General features: G+C 46.9%; 3 protein-coding genes across 3 annotated transcripts; 2 read left to right on the top strand and 1 right to left on the bottom strand.

The window, feature by feature from the left end:
• Window positions 1–572: 572 nt before the first annotated feature.
• On the top strand, window positions 573–2,869 carry N7495_001249 (uncharacterized protein; the record flags this gene model as incomplete). Its single annotated transcript, XM_057203919.1, has 3 exons — window positions 573–1,058; window positions 1,113–1,901; window positions 1,952–2,869. 3 exons carry the CDS (start codon window positions 573–575, stop codon window positions 2,867–2,869), a joined length of 2,193 nt encoding a protein of 730 aa, XP_057067992.1.
• Window positions 2,870–3,355: 486 nt separating this feature from the next.
• On the bottom strand, window positions 3,356–10,032 carry N7495_001250 (type I polyketide synthase; the record flags this gene model as incomplete). The annotated part of the gene is given in 6 exon segments (XM_057203920.1): window positions 3,356–4,192; window positions 4,204–5,028; window positions 5,089–5,844; window positions 5,906–9,337; window positions 9,393–9,714; window positions 9,746–10,032. The coding sequence occupies 6 exon segments, from the start codon at window positions 10,030–10,032 to the stop codon at window positions 3,356–3,358; spliced, it is 6,459 nt and encodes a 2,152-aa protein (XP_057067993.1).
• A 5,747-nt stretch (window positions 10,033–15,779) lies between these two features.
• On the top strand, window positions 15,780–20,024 carry N7495_001251 (putative SH3 domain protein (Cyk3); the record flags this gene model as incomplete). The annotated part of the gene is made up of 1 exon (XM_057203921.1): window positions 15,780–20,024. The coding sequence occupies one exon, from the start codon at window positions 15,780–15,782 to the stop codon at window positions 20,022–20,024; it is 4,245 nt and encodes a 1,414-aa protein (XP_057067994.1).
• Between the last annotated feature and the right edge of the window lie 239 nt (window positions 20,025–20,263).

Below are 20,263 nucleotides of genomic sequence, written 5' to 3' on the forward strand. Positions count from 1 at the left end.
ATTCTAAGAAGGCGGTGTGTAGGACGGTCAAAGTAATGCCGGGAGAGGAATAGAAGGGACTTCGTCCCATAGTTAGAAGGTCATGCTTACATCTACCTCCATTTCTGGACATTCTATCATAGAGTTCCATTCCCACCATTGTATGAGTTGTTCCGACGTCTCTTCATAGTTGAATCGACCTGTGCATTCTGACTGCACTGCCTATGAGCGTTCCCCGTTTCAATACGTAGTACCGGCGAAAGTGGGTCAGAGATAAGATAAAAGCTCGATGCTTATCACCACGTGAGGCGGTGGCATCTCCACAAGAGTTGCCATCCTATACCGTAACTTACCTCAGCACCTTCTCTAAATTCCGTTGATTTACAACTGATCTTTGCTTTACATCGAAGGCTCTTTAATTTCGAACACTGATTTCATCACTGGTAAGAGATTGATTTGCTCTGTTAGTACTTTCCCTCAGACTAGTTTCTGCTATCGGCATTCCGAAGCCTGCAGGGCATTCTGCCGCATTCAACTCATACTCGAATCTAGTCAAGGTCATCTTTTCACAATTCTAATCTTCAAGGCCCAAAATGGGTGACGATAAAGACCTTCATTTGGGACCTCCGGCTCAAAGTGTGAGCGCAAGCCAGACATCCTCTTCTGCGGGTGACATTGAAGCAGCAGAGGCTACTGAAGCTCCTGAATTTGCTGTGCCCAAACCTTTCCCCAAAAGAGCATCTCTTAGTAGACGACTCGATGATGACTCTATCTTTATATCTCATGTTACCTCAGCGGATCATGCCCATTCTGGACCACCACTATCTTTGCATTCAGCCCGCAGCGGTCAAGATACTCGACCCAGTGCATTGACTCTCACCATTCAGCCCAGTGCATTCGAGGGCATCGGAGAGATACCACCAGGATCTGTCCGTCTTGGTCCAGGTGAATTTGCTGTCACTCTTCCTATGGATTCTCGAGTCAAGTCTGACTATGAAAATGTTTTGAAACATGCTGCTCCGCGGTTTCAGCGTTTCCTGGAGACGTTTAACAGTGGTACCCCAGTTCATGAGTACCAAGTAAGCTCATATCCGAGCTCAAGTATGAGCACTGTTCTAATATTAATTTCATAGCGAAAGCATCTGCAGTCGAAGATACAGAAGGTCATAGCAGCCTTGGGCAACGTAACAACCCATCCAGATCTGAACATTTCTCGACACTTAACGGATGGAGACACCAATCTTGAGGATATGGCTTTGTGGGCTGAGAGTAATAGTGCCAAATTCCTTTTTCTGAGAGATTTCATCGAAATCGCGAGCATGCATAATCTCCACATCATTCTAGCAATTCATGGAACCGACAAGCAAAATCTTATCGAGCGCTATTTACGTGGTAAAGGATTTGAATACACTCGGCCACGCGAAGAGCTCGGTGGAAGCGTGGAAATATCTCTGGTTAAAGGCTCTCTGAGCTTCGGAATTCATTCGACTGACAGCGTACGAGATCTTTTCAAAGAACCTTCTGCTATATTTTTGCTCGATGCTACCTTCAATTCCAAGAGTTCATCAGTGGTGCATATCCGACAGACATATACTCGAAACGGAGATCCTCTTCCATTAATCTGGCTTCTTGTCGCCAATACATGTGAACACATTGAGCGCTGCCTGCCAGATATGCCCCAGTGTGATCGCATTTTGGCCCTTCTTCATTTCACAGATTGCCTCCATTATGCGGCGGGTGATATTCAAGATGGCGCCCTTGACGTGCACGAGAATGTCGCGGAGATTTTTGGCTATCTCACAGACAGCTCTAGACCATGGCCACTGGTTTCGATTAAACCCCTACCTCTCATTCCCTATGAGGCAGAAGAGGCCTCAATATCATCGACTAGGCCTCGACCATCTACACTGAAACGCTCGCTTGTAGGTATACAGTTTTTCTATCTATTTGCTTTTGACTAACATTAAGGCAGTCGAATGATGAGCACGAAGCGTACAAGACGAAACGTGTACATCTTGGCGATATCAGCCCAACGAATGACACAGATGTTATCAACCCATCTGACCACACTAATCAAATTCTCCGGAGACGCATGGATGGAATGGAAAACTTCTATTCCAAGGAAAAGGCTCAAAACTTGGCTAGACTGGTCGCCATGGAATCAAAACTCCAGGACTGGCAGAGTGTCATGAATGATCTTCAATATCGCTACGAAAGTCGAACCGAAAGTGAGCACAAGCTTCGACGGGAGCGCGATTCGCTGTTGGAGACAGTAGCATCCCTGAAATCCCTCGCAGACAGATCGAAAGAAGACATCTCCAAGCTGAGAGATGAACGAACACTACTGAATCGTGAGCTTGAAGGAGCTCGACTGGAATTGAAGTCCGTTCCCGGACCACTTGCTGATCTGGAGACGGCGCGGGAAGAAGTCCGTCGACTTACCAAGGAGAACTCCAGTCTCGAACGCAAGTCAGACTACGAACGTCATCAAGCCGAATACACTCGCGAGCAATATCAGAACGCCTCCAATGTTGCTGCTCAAGCTGGAAATGAGGCTCGCACTCTTAGAAAAGAAAATGAGGACCTACTGCGGAGAATTTCGAGCAATACTGTCGCTGTCCGTGAACTCAGCAACAAAGCAGAATTGGACGCCTATATTGCCCGCATCTCAGAGTTAGAGATTACACTTGCTCAGCGTGATGATTTCCTGCAAAAGAAGGAAGAGGAACTTCGGGAGATTCGCAAGAATCGTCCGTCAACTCGCTCCACCAGTACCGCACCTCGAAGCCCCAAATGGGCTGCTGGAAGTCGTCCTACTAGTCCCGGCTTGGGTGGAAATGGAAGTGGCGGACTTCCTGGTAGAGGCAGCACCTTGCGATTTAGCTCTTGAGTACTCAGTTGTCGGATTGAGGTGCGTCTCCAATTTTCCTCTTTCAACTTGCAGCGTTCGGACTCAAGGGTAGCGTCTTCTTTTAAGGCGAGTATCAATTTAGCAAATCAACAACGCGATGTAGAGAAACTCACGGAATCAAGGAATAATTCATATAATAATGAATATTCTCATTTTTTACCTTTTTCGCTCTACTTCCATTTAGCGATCTCAGATCTGTATTATTACTGGAATACTCAATCACCATGCATCTACAATTTCTAAGATCAAATTTCAAGAAGTCAGACTTTTATTTAGATTAAATAATGGCCCAAGTAAATGAGAGTTGTTAGTGAATTGGGAAAGATCGATATTATGACAAATTGATCGAAATTAATCCGAATAGCGGATGTGGAAAAGAAAGAAAAAAACATGAGTAATTAAAAACGTGAAAAACAAACTCCAAGACATTCTGTGTTGTATAAGTAGAGATTTATGATGCAATTTCTATACTGTGCTCATTGCACCAGCAATGAACGCCGATAGTTCCTTTGCCTTCTCGCCTTGAGTCATAGAGAAGTGGTTTGCACCCTCCATGATCGTGATACCGCCCACATTCTTGGGTCCGACGAGAGTGTCCCATCCATTCGGGCCCAGATTGGTGCGGTTGTTCAGCAGCCATTGCATCTCTCGAGGATCAGGGCTGCCATCCTCGGCAGGAGCTGGACGAGGATCATTCGGCTTGTTACAGACTCCATCCTTGGCCCAGACCATGAAAGTCTTCGGGAGTTTCTCCGCGAGTTTTTCATCGTTGAAGGGGAAAGGTACTGCCTTATAAGCATCCAAGGAGTCAATGAAGGCCAGGAAGTGAGGAAGAAGCCACTTCGGGGGAGGGGCCTTGCCCTCGCCGAACAGACCAATCGAGTCGAAGAACCGGTAAAGGCGACGAGGAAGCTTCTCGAGTCCAATCGGGAAGGGTGAGTCGAGAAGCAACAAACGCTCAACCCGCTCGCCTTGCTCGAAGATCAGGTGGCGAGCTGCGTCGTATGCACAGATACCTCCAGCTGACCAACCACCGAAATTGTAAGGACCAGTAGGCTGGCGGCGGCGAATTTCGGCCACGTATGGGAGTGTGAGCTCATCCAGGCTGAACTTCAAGTTTTCGGGGGTGCGCATGTAGGGGCAGTTCAGCCCATACACGCAGACATCCGGCGAGATTCCTGGAATTGAAGCGTACGAAGTGGCAGATCCGGAGCCGTCAGGGAACAAGAACAAACTCTGTGTAGCTATCTTGGGGTTTCCCTGAAGCAGGATCGAGGTTGCAGGGGGTGTTGAATTGCTAAGCTAGACGCAACCTTTGGAGCCTCGGCCAAGATCTGCTCAGGTAGTCTGATGGGCTGAGAAGGAGCAGTGGGCTTCAGATCAAGGGTGGTCTCAATTTCATCGAGGGTCTGATTCTCAATGAAAAACTCACCAGGCAGATCAAGGTCTAGAGTCTCACGGATCTTGCCCAGGACGGTTAGTGACATGAGTGAGTCTAGGCCCATTTCAGCCAAGTTTGAGTCTCCTTCGAGCTCCCCTGGTTGAATGCCAATCTCTTCGGCCAGAATCTCACAAATTTGCTTCATGCTGTCACTCTGTTCGAGGGTCATAGTCTTTTCATTGGTAGGCGAGCTAAGACCGCTCGAGTTAGGAGTCGAGATATCTGTAGAGGATGCCGCACAGGAGGAGTCGTTATCACTGCTTGAGATGTCGCTGTTGCTTTCAGAGGGGCTCATTTGCGCCATCAATTGCTTGAAGTCCTTAATCGTAGGCTGTTCAATAAAGACTGATGATTCAAGGTCAAGACTCATCTCCTCGCGGTAGCGACCAGTGACAGTCAATGAGAGCAGAGAATCAACGCCATAGTCAGCGAAGTTCAGATCATCTGTCATATCAGATGCAGAAAGTCCCACTTCTTCAGCTAGGATTTGAAGCGCTCGTACGGCAAGGGATGAGCCAGGAGACTTGGGCGAAACCGCAACCCGAGCTGGACTCTTGCTGACTGCAGCGTTCGACTTCTGTACATCAATAAGTGCAGGTCTAGCTTTGACAGGTGCTTTAGCAACAGTCTTAGCAGGTGCATCAGCACCGGCAGGTGGAAGGGCAACATCCAGAATCTTTCGTGCCAGTGATTGGAACTATACTCACATGTTAGTAAACTTATTCATGGAGAAGTGGTCCCTCATGTTTTGACTTACCTTGACTCCACCGTACAGAGCAACAATATCATCCCCATCAAACAGATATACATCACCTGCCCAGATTGAATTCTTCCAAGGCTGCATGCGCACATATGTGCGGTAGGTGACGTTAGGGTCAAACTTCCTCAAGCAACGCATCGAGTCCCAGCCATGGTTGACAAAGACCTCATTTTTGGAATCAGTGGCATCACTGGCATTCATGATGAAACCAGACAAGTGACCAATGCTATCAATCCAGAATGGGTTGCGATGGAAGTTTCCAGTAGGAGCTTGGAACTTGACCAGAGCAGTAGCCTCGTGCTGATAGCTGTCGAGGATAACTTCTTGGATGGACTTGTAGTTATCGTCATAATCAACGAGAGTAGCGAACAGTTTGTAGACCATGCCGCGCTTCATCCTGTGAGCCTGGCCAGTCTCAGTGCTTTCCTTGAGATGCTCTATGCTTCTCTTGATCAGGTAAGTGCTTCGCTTCCACTCAGCCTCCACGGCAGCAGTGTCAAAGAACTTGACCATGCAAGTAGCGTGGTCGACAATCTTCTTGCCTTCTGGGGTAACAGACCAAATCTTGAGTTGAGCACTCTCATCGCCCCAGTTGGCTGTAGCAGAGACTCGGAACAGCTGTTTGCCACCCTTGGCAATAAGGGGCTTTGGCACCACAACATTGCAAACATCGAACCCACGATCCTTCCACTCGGGCATATACTTCTCAACCAAAAATTCACCCAAAGTTTGGGCAATATCTGCGTAGAGAGACTGTATTCGGCTAGGTTAGTACTAAAATCTAGTCATTGATAGAAGGAACGGTGAAACTTACCGATGGACAAAGAGCAGCACCATTTACCTTGTGACCCTGAATCACGCGGTTCAATTCTGGGTCCGCAATGTCATTTTCGATGACTACAGTTGCACTTGTCTTGTCACCACTGGTCTCTAAGATCTTCTGTGCTGCACTGGTCAGGAAGGTTGAAACAGGTTGGATATCAGCAACAGGTTCAGCAGGTGCACCCTTGAGCAAACAGAAGTTGTTGGTGTAAGGGATCCAATAGTTCTTCAGATCCCACTTATACGCAGGAAGGTTAAGGACTTCGTGCATGTAGCTGAAATCTTGGTGATACTCCTTCCAGCGCAGATCAAGACCAGCCATGTAGAGAGTCGACAAGCTGTTGGACAGGACCTTCCAGGTGTCCTCCTGGCGGCGAAGAGAAGCAACGGTGGTTGCCTGGGGACCAAAGGTGGACTTGACCATGCCGGAGCAAACAGGGTGGGAGCCGATTTCAACCCAGACTGTTTTTTCGCCCATAAGCTTGGCGTGACGAGTGGCCTCCAGAGCTGCCAGGAAGTTGACAGCCTCTCGGCAGTGTCGGGTCAGGTAGCTAGGACCCATAACTTCTGGATTGGCCTCTTTCAGCACATCGCCAAGAAGAGCCGACACGAATGGAATCGAGGGTTCATGGAAAGTTACTCCCTTTGCAACCTCCGCAAGGGTCTCAAGGATCGGCTCAACTTGAGCAGAGTGGAAAGCGAAAGGTACGTTCAGCTTGGTGGCTTTGAAACCTTCGCTTGTCAGCTTGGAGGCAAGCTGGTCAATCTTCTCACTCGCTCCGCTGATGACAGTCTCACTGGGTGCATTGATGCAAGCCACTTCTGTGACGCCATCTTGCAAGTATTGCTTTACCTGAACTGCCGACGTCTTGACGGCCAGCATAGCGTGGGTACCTGCCTGGCACTTCTCAGTAAGAAGCTGAGCTCGGCGGCCAGCAAGATAAATAGTATCGCTGGTAGTGAGAATTCCTGAGGCGTTCAGAGCAGCGTATTCACCTAAGCTGTGGCCGAGGACAAATGAGGGCTGGACGCCAAGAGTGATCCAGTACTTGGTCAGAGCCATCTGAATGCAAGTTGTTCCCAGCTGAGTGACAACCGGGCTCAGTTGGTCAACAGGAACACTTCCGTCAACCAATGGGAGAATTGATGGGAAGCCTTGACTTTGGACAAGACGATCGAAGTGCTCAATGTGAGTTCGGAAGAGCATGTTATTTTCAAACAGCTGGCGTCCCATACCCGTGTATTGAGCACCCTGGCCAGTGAAAATGAACCCAACTCCAGGAGAAGTTGCAGGAGAGGGTGTTATACTCTCACGGCTTACACTTGAGTTCAAGCCGTTGCGGATTTCCTCCAGAGTAGATCCAGTAGCGGTAACTCTGAATGGGTGGTGGATCCGCCTAGCGGTGGTGGTGTAAGATAGGCTAGCAAGAAGGCTGTGTTCATCGACACTGAATTGATTTCTGTTTTTGTCGATGTATTGAATCAGAGCAGCAACATTGTTTTTCAAGGCAGACTGAGATCTCGCAGAGAGTGTGACGGGATAAACAGACCGCGGATCTTTTCCACTTCGCTCGCGCAAAGGGCCATCCTCAACCAACAACGCTGTGTTTCCACCGGCCGCTGAGAAGTTATTGATAAAAGACCTGCGTTTGCCATCTTCCGGTCGGTTCCATGGAGTGGGCTCCATAGCAATGTGCACATTACGTTTTTGGAGATCAGTCGGGAAGTTGTGGTTGATCTTTGTCTTGATACCACAGTGAGGAGGGATCATGTTCTTCTGCATCATCACCAAGACCTTGACTAGAGCCGAAACACCAGAAGCAGATTCTCCATGACCAATGTTTGACTTGGCAGAACCTAAATGAAGGGACTGGGTCGGTCCACGGCGGTAATCTGGTGCAAAAGTAGAAAGAACGGATTGCATCTCTACCGCGTCTCCAGCTTGAGTTCCGGTGCCGTGCATTTCAATGTAGCTGACATCCTTGGGATCAACATCTGCCTCATTGAGCAACTTATCGAAGATGAAGGCCTGTGCACCGACATGGGGACGAGTAATAGACACCGACTCAGCAGAGTGGTTGGTGTATGCACCAGAGATAACACCATAAATAGGGTCGTTATCGGCCTGGGCATCCTCAAGTCTCTTCAAAACAATTGAACCAATACCATCAGCACGGCAATAGCCGTCGGCAGCATCATCAAAAGTGGTGCAGTTTCCAGTTCGCGAAAGGAAGTGGCCACGATCAAGACCGGCGTGGTTATCAGGGTTTGTTAGGATATTGACACCACCTGCCACGGCAGAATCACACTCGTTTCTCCAGAGGGAGTTACAAGCAATATGAATTGCCGCAAGACTGGAAGAGCAGGCTGTGTCGACACTGACACTGGGGCCGCTAAATTTGAAGTAGTAATTGATACGTCCAGGTGTGAAAGCACGGTTACCGCCGGGAATAAAATAAGTGTCAATGTCCTGGCCACTGTTGATCTCACGGTAATCATCACTGGTCATTCCATAGAACACACCAACCCGATTTTTCTGAGTGGATGGGGTGCTGTCCGGGATAAAACCGGCCATCTCGAAGGCTTCATAAGCGGTAAGAAGAGCAAGTCGTTGAGCAGGATCAGCTTGCAGCGCCTCACGGGGGGACATGTTGAAAAATCTGGGATCAAAATAGCCGGGCTCATTGATCCAGCAGCCATACTGAACTCTGCTTGTGTTCCGCTTGTTTCCTTCCATATCAACATGGGCCTTGACATCCCAGCGCTCAGCCGGAACTTCACGGTGGACATCAAGTCCCTTGTAAAGAAGATCCCAAAGGGCCTCTGTGTCTTGAGCTTCGGGAAATCGACCGGAGAGACCAATAATTGCGATTTTAGACTGCTCAGCACGGCCAGTTTGGTTGGATCCCTCTGGGTCTTTTGCCACATCACCAATTTCACTATCAACCTCGATCTTTGAGATACCGCCCTTCGTCAAGGACGAATAGAGGCTTTGTGTAGCAGTTGTAGAAACAGGTAGCAAAGTGCATTTCTCTGTGGCTGATGATGTCAACTCAGAGGTGCAAGAGTCAACGACTTTATCCCAGCAAAGCTGCTGCAAAAGAATCTCCTCGAGCGAATTTTTGAGAAGCTCTTCAAGATTTGCAGCCTCAGATCTCTTCCCAGTTGCACTTGAGAAAACGGGAATTTGAGGAACATAGGCTGCGAACTTCTCGCTAGGCCAAGATTGCATGATTCTGTTGACATCCTTCTCATCATAAAGGTGCGGAGCATGATAAGGTCCGTGGATGGGGGCCTTCACAGGCTTGTACTTCTTTGAGAGGTGGCTGTCGATAAAGTGATCCAAGACGCTTGGAGGGCCACTAATAGTGAGACCACTCATGCCAAAAGCACTGATATAAGGCCAGGAAACCCGAGGAAGCGCCTGTGATGAATATTAGCCATTTGAAACTCTTAATGGAGCCAGTTGCTCAACTTACGTTGTCTTCGCTAAACTGCTGGATCAACTTCTGTGCCTCCTGTTCTCGGATTCCTGATACCAAAACAGACCAGTTTGGAGGAACTGATCTGCTCTCTTCAACGAGTTCTCGCACTTTAACAACACACATTCCAAGTCTGAGCGCCAGAACAACAGTCTCAACACCAGCCAAAATGAGTTCTCCCACAGTCTTGGATGAGCTCACAGCTGCTGAAGCAAGCTCGCCAGTGCAAAGACCGATGATACAGCTCTCTGATCCAGAAGGATAAGGGTTGCCAAGGTCACCGTAATAGCTGTCACAAACTGTCAGTCCCTCAAATTCACTGGATATGATAATATTTTGATATGACTTACTGGATGAAGCTGCCAAGCTGATATATAGTTGTCAATGCACTCTCCAAGGCCGGGTTTGGTCCTGAAACTCGGTATCTTTTCAGGAGATCGACAATGCTCGTGAAGCGAGGGAACATCTGCCGCTCAGATTGTGGAAGCTTGCTGATTTCCTCACGCAAAGCATGGTAGCTCTTTTGAAAGAAAGCTATCAGTAGGGAGTCATTTTTGGCGTGCACAAGGCGGCGAAGACCGGAGTCGAAATCAGCGGTCTGATCTCCGAAGAGATAGACACGACTTATGCCGTCCATACTAAGCCCTGATACAGGCCAGGGGCTAGAACTCTACTAAATAAAAGGTTTCAGCCCTTGGCCAACTCGTGGGAATCTTCTTTTATATCACAACAATTTTACTGGCAGTGGGGCGGCATTGACTCAACAGAATCACTACCTAGCTATGAACGGCACATGGAACTCGACATAGAAAGTTTTCACTTCCTTGGAAGATTCTGGACAAGTGGAGCTAATCTCAGTCTCATTACTACTTCGATTACAGTACGTCAGGTTTTACTGAGCTTGAGGATGGAACCGTTACTGTGGTCAGAGCTCGTATTAGGTCTAAGACCTGATATGTTTTTCTCCTTTATGGGGCTGAAGTTACGGAAATTGACCAATGAGTCAGGTGCTGTGATTTCCATGGGGCCCTTGATCTCCTGAATGGATGGAAAAAAAGTACCAGAAATCAATGCGAGGTTCTTTGGACTTCTTTTCTGCTGTTTCCGGACAAACAATCAAGGATCCAGACAAAAAGAACTTTCAACAAATTGTGTTAATGATTTAGCTCAAGGTTATTGTGCCACTTTAGTAATCTACTCGCCGGAAAAAGTTTCTCGTGCAAGAAATGATATAATATAGTTGCAATGACAGATATCGGTCGCTGCTTTCGGAAAGGTTGCATCTATGATCACGTGATAATGTTGCCCTACCTACCTTGTTTCTCGTATAATGAGAGAAGTTATGATTATATCTTTGATGCGGGGAATAAAATAGAACAGTATTACATTTTATCCATTTCCTGGGAATTTTGACGTCAAATAAGTGGTTATCAAGTCGAAATTTTGAAATCGATGTACACTAGTGATTTCCTCTACTGTTTCTTCCCCTGACAAGATCTTTGTTTTAGTACTTAGTGCCTGACCCTTGTTGCTGCTGAGTTCAGTGAGTTGAAATTAGCTTGAGATCATATTGTACCGAAGTGCCTTCCTACCAACCTAAGTAGGAAGTTACACCATTTGAAAGCTTGGGTTTGTTATGAGCTTATCTTCCAGGAGACATGTTCCAGAAGTTTGTCTAGGTATGCATCCGCTTATCCGCCATTGAGGCTGCCTGGTATTAGCTCGATTAATTCCAAACTAAGTAATTTGATGTAGATCTGCCGGTCTTGGAATGTATCATGCAAGGAGTTTGGGAAATATATTATACAACACGTCATGACTTCAAAAGTACTTTGCCATTCAAACTCTGGAGTCCTTACCTGGGCAGGCAACAAAGTAGATAAATTTTATTGCCCAGATGGAGGTCGTCATACAATTTACATATACCAAGGTAGGTTTGAAGCTATTACCAAGACTATCTAAATAGCTACCTCACTAACTAAGTAACTGATCAGGTGATATTTATGAAACCTCACAAGAGCAGTAGTCTCTTCCAAGGTTGAAATATTTGGTCATCTTTTGACAGGATACTGACTAAGATTTTGGTGACGCAATTTTAAATTATCCAATCTTGTAAGTTGAAACATTCCAATGAATACAACACTACGGACAGAAGGATATTGAATGAGAACGATGCAAGTCCTACAAGGTCACTATTTTCAATATTGGAGTATCCTAATCATCTGGGCAGGCTGCCCATCCATCCCTGAGGATGGATTCCTGTCAGGAAAGTTGAGTGACCACTTGAGTGTGGACATCTAAAGTTACCCGGCTCTTCAGGGCTTCGAGTATTGAAGATTTGATCTATCCAGCAGCTGAAATAAACCAGGCTAGCTAGATATATACAGTATTAGCTCATAAGTTATGTTCCCTCCCATATATCAAGAATTCGCATATTCTCAACCAGCCTGACTAATTAAATCATTATAAAATCAGCCACGTATAATAGATATATTCTAGCTACTTAATGGTCTGATATTTACTGTGATGCCCCTATCTGCTTTCACGGCAGCTATCCTACGTTGTATGCTCCGAAGCAGATCGATCACATGTTGATTAATCTCTCCATGCCTATATTATTAGAACATAGCGGTATAGACACCGCAGGGAACAGACTTATTCCTTTCTATGATTTAAGCTTAGTTTCACCACTAATCCAGAGAGTTGACCATACGATCTGGGAAATATACTTACTGGAAACCCCCTAGATTGACTAGATCTTAGCGATAGGACTCTCTAGTAAAGCAAAAACATATTTTGTGCTACGTTATAAGTCAAAAGTCTGCCGACAGTAGAGAATTAGTCCCACCCACCCCAAATATATATAATGACTTCAAACTCTGAAATCTATCATTATTATGGATATAGCTATATAAATTACATATTTTAATTGACAAATGACAGGATAATAATATCTTATTCAATATTGTCGGTACACCTGTATCAAGTGTGGAATAGCTATTCGATAGGCTAACGCCCACTTCTGACACCTATCACAGGTAACGCTTTACGTCCCTATGATATCTATGTGTCCTTTGAAGTGGTTGTAAAGTCTGGTTTTCATTCTTAGTTTGCTATCTATTATAAAGTAACAATTTGATCACATGACTGCTTTGTTCCATATTCCAACAAATATCTAGTATAATATCCCCTAGCTCTGCCTACAGCTGCTAATCTGCGTGGCATAAACCTAATTAGGCTGTCGATCGTCGCCTGTGGAATGGCATTCCAAGCCTCGCAAATACAGGCCTTAAATAGGCCCAATCGGCTAAAGTTTCGTTCATTTCTACTAATTCGAGGTGCATCTTCCTTAATTTACATCTTATAAGCCACCAAAATGGCTCGATTGGGCTTATATCAGGCGATCGTGCAGGCCATTTTTCAGGACGAATCCCCCAACGTCGAAACCACCTTCCTGGTTCCTTTGATGTATGAATTTTAGCATTATCCTGCTGAAATATATTGTCATCCTCATGGTGTAGTACAAGGCCCTTTTTTAGGGCTTTAATATAGGATTTACTAGTAAATTCTTTACCTTAAGACCTAGAATCGCTCTCCATAACTACCAACGACCACCAATATATATACACGCCAATACCATGTAAGAGATATCCTTCATATGGGCTTTAGGATTGACAAATTGACTTAAATAAGTCTCCGATTTCCACATCCAAGCCCACTGGATATCAGAATTTGACGTTCTTTGAACCGAATATTCGTCCGAGAAGATCCATTTCTTCCAATCCACATCCTGATGCCATTTTTGAGCTAATTCAAGTCGGTCTTTAGCAAGACGAGGGCCAAGAGGAATCTTATTATTCTGACGTCATTTAGGAAGGTAATAATATTTGAAGATTCTTTGTAAAGTCGATCGAGAGGGTAAGAGTTGGTATTTGCAGAAAGTCATCCATAGCTCCAGAATGGATTTCGACGCGCTTTTAGATATACCCATCTTCTGGCAGCTTCGTTATAGATAGGCGGACATCTACTTCTAGAGCGAGATTTAGTGGTTTTTGTGGCCTTATAGCGGTTGCGAGTGGCATCGATAGATAGTGCTACGATTACAGTCATAGATATTTAGCAGCAAGTTTAGTAGGCGATACAACATTTTCAAGGGCAGAGAGAATGCCAGCGCGTAAGTCAGTATAAAGTTCTTGATTTCTACCACGGTTTCCACTAATCTCAGTGTCAAATGGAGCCATGGTAGGTATAAAAATCTAAGAGAAAAAGAGCGGGCTTACGCGACGTGATCAAAACGCGCTAACACGCGGGAATTGTTGGCAGATTTTTGACCCATAATGTACCAAAGAACGTATAACATTAAAGGAATCTCGTCTTTCAGAATGAGAAAAGGTGCCTGACCCAAAGGAGAGGTCGTCACTTATAGACGCCACATCGATGTCAAGTATCGAAAAAGCTATAACATCGTTTTTGGCCCCCATTAAGAACCTGCGTATATCCAAACGACTGTCCATTATTTTCAAGGTTGGGTAGACGTAAATCGCTTATGAACGACCCAATTATGATCACTGATTAGGGCACACCACTAGGTCAAGCGCGCTATGTTCAGGGATTGTCAGACGGACCGGGTCTTCGTTGATATTCTCACCTTTTATCATTCTGACCTTGGAAGGTTGGTGTCAGTACACCAGTACCAAAAGTATGAATAACTATTCGATATGGTAGACAAGAGGCTAACGCCCACTTCTGACACCTATCACAGGTAACACTTTATGCCCCTATGATATCTATGTGTCTCTGAAGTGGTTGTAAAGTCTGTGTTTCATTCTTGGGTTGCTAGCTATTAAAGTAACGATTTGGTCACATGACTACTTTGTTCCATATTCCAACGGTTGGAGACCACGAACATCCATATAAGCTTAGCTTGAGGATTCATGATGAATCAATTTCCAAGGTTACCCCCGGGGCCTGACAAAGACAGCTCAGACACCTGGACAGGATAAAATTTCGTCTTCCAACCCCCGGGAATGCGCCTGAGCCGCTATTGGATGGCAGGCATCTATATATAGACGCGATCGGCAAGGGGCTTCAAGGGAGTTGATGCTAGCAGCTGGAATTCTCTTGAGCTTCATCACCAGGTTGTTCGGGCCTTTTAGTTGGAATGCAATAACACTAATCTGATTAGTGTACAATCCTGGAGGGATGTGAAACGCACGGAGCAGGGTTTTGTGGAGAAAACTGGAGATTGGCAGTTCGAAAGCTGTGATAGTTACAGATAGGATTTTTTTAATTGGGGATATTTGAAACAAGTTGACAAATTTTGACTTGGTATTTCTTGCAAGGCTGTTGTTTGATAAATATACCCCTGCTTCTAGATGGATTTAAGCTTCTAATGGACTTCCAAACTCCCACTTGCTGAGGTGGGCAGGTAAGAAAATTCTGCCCAGGATACTACCAGGTAATACTCTCATCTATAATCAACATTCAAACCAGCGCTTGAGCTCAGGGAAAAAGGTGCATGGTCTTAGGTGCGACTAAGTTTCCAGGGTTTCAAAATGTGAGATTGAAAATTCAAGACTTGGGACTAAGGAGCTATGTAGATCAGTAGATCATGAAGAGTGGATATTTCATGGAAAGAGCCTATAGATATCATTTGTAGTCCACAGACGTTGCTTACAATGCAAGATAGACTTTCTCAAGGCCCCGATTTGAAATATCTCAACTTGAATGGCATTGGATCGTGATTTTTAGGAGTCTGTTTTGTTAAATAATAGTGGGGGATGAGGTTGCCAGGGACCTCGGGAAGCATATCACCAAACCATGGATCACTCCCGGTCATAGACTTCTTCTTTCAGCAATTTCTGAGATATCACCATAGTACAGTGATGGAATAGGATATATCTCGTATATTTATATGTAGGGCTACCATGTACACCGTCAAGAGGAATACATACTGCACAAAAGAAAGGGAAAAGACCCCCAATTAAGCTTATCGATAAGTAGTTCCGCCACTAGTCCTAATCGGGACACCACGTAAACAAGACCCCAGCTCGGGCCTCACCGTCTGAGTCGCCCGAACCTATCTTCTCTTTTAATTCATTTCAACCTGCCTGCCTTCCCGTTTGTGTTGCGCTAGAAGGTCCCTTCTTCCACCTTCACCCGCGCTCTTACCCCGCCATCTTTACAATGTTTGTTTACCTAAGCCTTTGCTGTTGCAACGCCATCTGACTTCAAAACTCAAGTGACGACTACCCCCAAATCTACCGATCTTCGTAATTTCTCGACAGAACTCTACTTTGTCGCCCCGCGTGTGAGAGTGTGAGGAAATTTCCGTGTTGGAGAGTTATTCTTGGCATTTGCGACCATCATCCTGATCCGATCGCGATGGCATCCAATGCGCCTCAGCTGCCATCGCGGTTTCCGTGTTGGTGTCGAGCTGTGTACTCTTGGGGAGGACAAGCAAAAGGAGACTTGGGATTTATTGAGGGCGACTTGATCGAGTGCTTAAATGCAGGTGATGGACAATGGTGGATGGGTCGTCTACGCCGCGATAGGCGTGCAGTTGGACTATTCCCATCAAACTTTGTGGAGCTCATGAGTGAGGATTTTGTTCCTATCAGCCGTGACACAAGCCAAGTAATTCAAACCGGCTCTTCGCCGATCAACAACCCAACCTCCGCCCCCAAGAAGCACAAGACGGTTTTTCGCAAGCCCTTCCAAGCGCATAAAGAAGCCCTTTCTCCATCGTCAGAACTGTACAAGAGCAGAACCGGCACGACTTCTCAAAAAAGTCTGATTCCTGCAACACCACCAAGAGATGGAGGCGGTGTTCACAGAAGTGTCAAGCCCCTACGCACCCATGCAACTGCAGTCAAAAACCAAAGCGGATCCTCATCTCGCCCCTCGTCTGTGTCCCCCAGACCCTCGTCGCATGGCACTTCTCCCCGTGCATCGGTGGACCCAGAAACTTCTCCCTCTACAATGTTGTCCCGAAACAGCTTCTCATCGTCTCGTCCGTCATCTCGCGAGGTCTCGCCAATGCAGTTGCAAGATGTATCACCGATACATCTACATAACCGCCGGTCAATGATAGAAGATCGATCTCAATATCAAATACCAAATCGCTCACCGTTACAACATATTGAAGACCGAGAGAGATCTCCACTGCAGTTTCATCAGCGTGCTAGGTCCCCCATGCCACACGAACGAGCCAGATCTTCAATGGATTACCAAGAACGAGCTAGATCTCCTATGCCACATGAGCGCGCGAGATCTCCAATGCCATATGAGCGTGCTAGATCGCCTATGCCACATGAGCGCGCGAGATCTCCAATGCCATATGATCGTGCTAGATCTCCTATGCCACATGAGCGCGCGAGATCTCCAATGCCATATGATCGTGCTAGATCGCCTATGCCACATGAGCGCGCAAGATCTCCAATGCCATATGATCGTGCTAGATCGCCAATGCCACATGAGCGAGCGAGATCTCCAATGCCATACGATCGTGCTAGATCACCAATGCCACATGAGCGAGCGAGATCTCCAATGCCATACGATCGTGCTAGATCACCAATGCCACATGAGCGAGCGAGATCTCCAATGCCATACGATCGTGCTAGATCGCCAATGCCACATGAAAGAGCCAGGTCTCCCATTCCACAGGAATTCCAGGAGCGCGAGGAGTCTCCTCCTCCCCCACCTCCGCCGCACCGAGTGGCAATCAACACTGTATCCTCTCGGCCTCCTCGACAATCACACTCTCCTGCTCCTCTCAACATGAATGACCGTTACGTGGCACTAGCGCGAACCCCATCCCCCAGTGCAAGGTCAGCACGATCGGACATGAATGGGAATACCCCATCTCCATTGAGAGATGCTATGGAAGACGTCATGACCTCATTAGAGGACATGGGCTTACCACGCCAACCTCCTTCGTCATTCCCACAACGTGCTCACTCACCATCCTTTAACAATCCTTGGTCAGGGAATGGGTACGATGATGACAAGACACCACCTGGTAACAGACGCCGCCCAACAACATCAATGGGCTTTGATGGGCACAAGGATCATCATCGGGGGGGTAGGGGTAATGTGTACTCACATGATCACTACATGGATGGACCTCCTCAGCTCAACAATTACGTGCAAAGGATGGAGAGCCGCCTCCGGCAGTTGGAGGATCAGAACCGCCCTGATAATGATGCAGTTGGTGGTCAAGCTCCTCCACCTCCCCCAAAGCATTCTAGATACAATACGCGACACGACTCCATTCCACACCTCCAGACCCGCCGCTCTAATCAGGACTTTCGTGGAGACAGTCTCAGTCGCTCCTTCACCAACAAGTCAAGCGCCACAAGTTCGAGTGGTGTGCAGAGTATTGGCACTCAATTGACCACTAGCACGGATAAAACAAGCAAGAGTTTGATGAGTGGTATTTCTGCAGGTGGCTTTAGTGCAAAGAGTGCAGGTAGCTATGCTCGACGAAATGGCGGGCACGTTAGACCAAATACAGCCATGGACACTTTCCGTTCTCGAGGATTTGACGACGCTGATGATATGGATAGACCATTAACTCCAATGACAGGTGTTTCTTATCACTCGAGTCACAATACATCACGTCAGGGAGCTTCATCTGCTATCCCATGGTCATCCACAGATCAAGACGTTGGAGATTCTGTGGGAGTTTTTGGTGGTCTATCGACTCCTAAAACTAAAAAGCAAGGGTTTTTTAAGAAAATATTTGACTCTGCTAAAACAGGTGCAGCAAGCGCCAGGAGCAGCATCTCGGCTGGTAGAGCCGGTTCCAGCTCCCCAACTAAGGGTAATAGGACGATCGATGTGGCCTCACCACTCACCCCACGTTCGAATCGCGGAACTAGCCGGGATCTAGGACATGACAGCAAAATTGGCTGGGTTAAAGTTCGTCAAGATGTGATCCGGGCATCTTCCCCGAGTCGAAACGAGCGAATTGAGAGGGCCGAACGATGTCAGATGATGGACCATCCTGTCATATATTCAGTTGAAGAGCTATATGTTACCGCGGAGGGTGATGAGAGCATTGATGGGCTGCCGATTGGGGAACCTACAAATTTCAACTTCCCAAATTTGACTCTGGTCGACAAGAGTGCCCGTTTTATCAGCAATATTCCGCCTACGACCAATCCTATCAGTCTCGCTCAGACCCATATCTGCCGGCCTTATAAAAGCGACGTTCAACGCCTACGCGCAATCTTTACATGGGTTAGTGAGAAAATATCTTGGGAAGAGCCTGGCGATGATCTTGAGGTCGACTTGGCAAGAGTTCTTCAAGCAAAGCGGGGCAGCCCAGAGGAGATTGCCGTTTTGGTCAGTGAGATGTGTACGGCTGTTGGTTTGCATGCAGAGATTATCCACGGTTATCTCAAGAGCCCCGGAGAAGCGCTGGATCTGGATAGTTTGTCCCACCCTAATCACTGGTGGAACGCTGTTCTAGTTGATGGTGAATGGCGCTTTATGGACTGTGCACTGGCGAACCCGACCAATCCCCAGAGGACTAAATTTGTGACGAGCAATTCTTCACAGGCAGAAAGCTGGTACTTCCTGACGCGCCCACTTGACATTTGCTATACCCATGTGCCTATGTATCCTGAAGAGCAGCATATTTGTCCACCAATCTCACCCGATGTGCTACTGGCTCTGCCCCCAGTATGTCCACAATTTTTCAAGCTGAACGCCCAGTTCCCGGATTATGACACTAGTTTGATTCGAATCGATGGGCTAGAGTGCCTTCAGATCTGTCTTGTAGTTCCATCTGACGTTGAGTGCGCTGCGGAGGTAGAATCTCCAGCATTTGCGCGCGATGCGGACGGCGACTGCTTTGAAAGTGGCGACATCGTGAGAAAACGTGCCTTGGTTCAGCCAGATTGGTTCCGGGGTCAAAAGCGAGTCACTATCAAGGCTGTACTGCCCGGTGACGAGGGGCAGGGTGTACTGAAGGTGTACGCTGGCAAGAAAGGCCTGATGCATTCCAACAAAGATATTCCACATCCCTTGGCACTCGCTCTTCCGATCTTCCACACCGGTGAAAATCCACCTTACGATTTTGTGGTCCGTCATCCCACGCCGCATGCCCAACGCCATGATCTGTATATTATGCAACCGCAATGCGCTCGCCTAGCAGTCAACAATACCTACATTTTCAATGTTCGACAACATCCGGCTTCTCCTCCCACGCTACCCAAGGATGAGTACCCTAACAACGAGCGCGCCTCGCCTTTGGCCGTCATTCGTCCAGCCAGTGCATTGAGCATGATTTCTAGCACGGCTGGTGTATCCACCGTGTCGAGCGGCTCAAACGAATTTTCTATTTCAACCTCGGCGATTTCGTCAACCAAGTCTGCTGGAGGACGCGAAAAGCCTGCTAAACTGGCCATCCAGTCTCCAGCTGGCAAGATTCTGCGCCTCATAAGAAAGGCTGACCACATGATGGCCAATGACAATCAAAGTGATTCGGTAGCTGATGGTACTGCTGAGGGCAGTGTCTGGGAGACCGTGATCAAAATTGGTGAACGAGGAACTTGGCGTGGCCTGGTCCTTGCTGATCGAGTGGCACGGTGGTGTGTGTTCTGTGAGTGGGAGTGTGTTTAACTATAATCACCACATTCTGAAGTCTGCGTTTTCCTAATTATTTTGTTTATTTATTTTTGGTCTACATATCCAAGGCATTTGCATCAGGTCGGCTTGGAGTATTGCATAGTTTGCATATTTATTCTGTTTTCATTTGCAGACACATTTGCCTGGTCTTTGGCGTTCTGGAGGGCATTAATAGCTTTTTGTGAGAATAGTTTAGCTTGAATCATGTAATATTTAAGTGTATCTGTAATAAA

This window comes from Penicillium taxi (assembly GCF_028828555.1).
Source record: "Penicillium taxi strain IBT 34144 chromosome Unknown utg000001l_segment0_segment0, whole genome shotgun sequence".
NCBI lineage: Eukaryota > Fungi > Ascomycota > Eurotiomycetes > Eurotiales > Aspergillaceae > Penicillium > Penicillium taxi.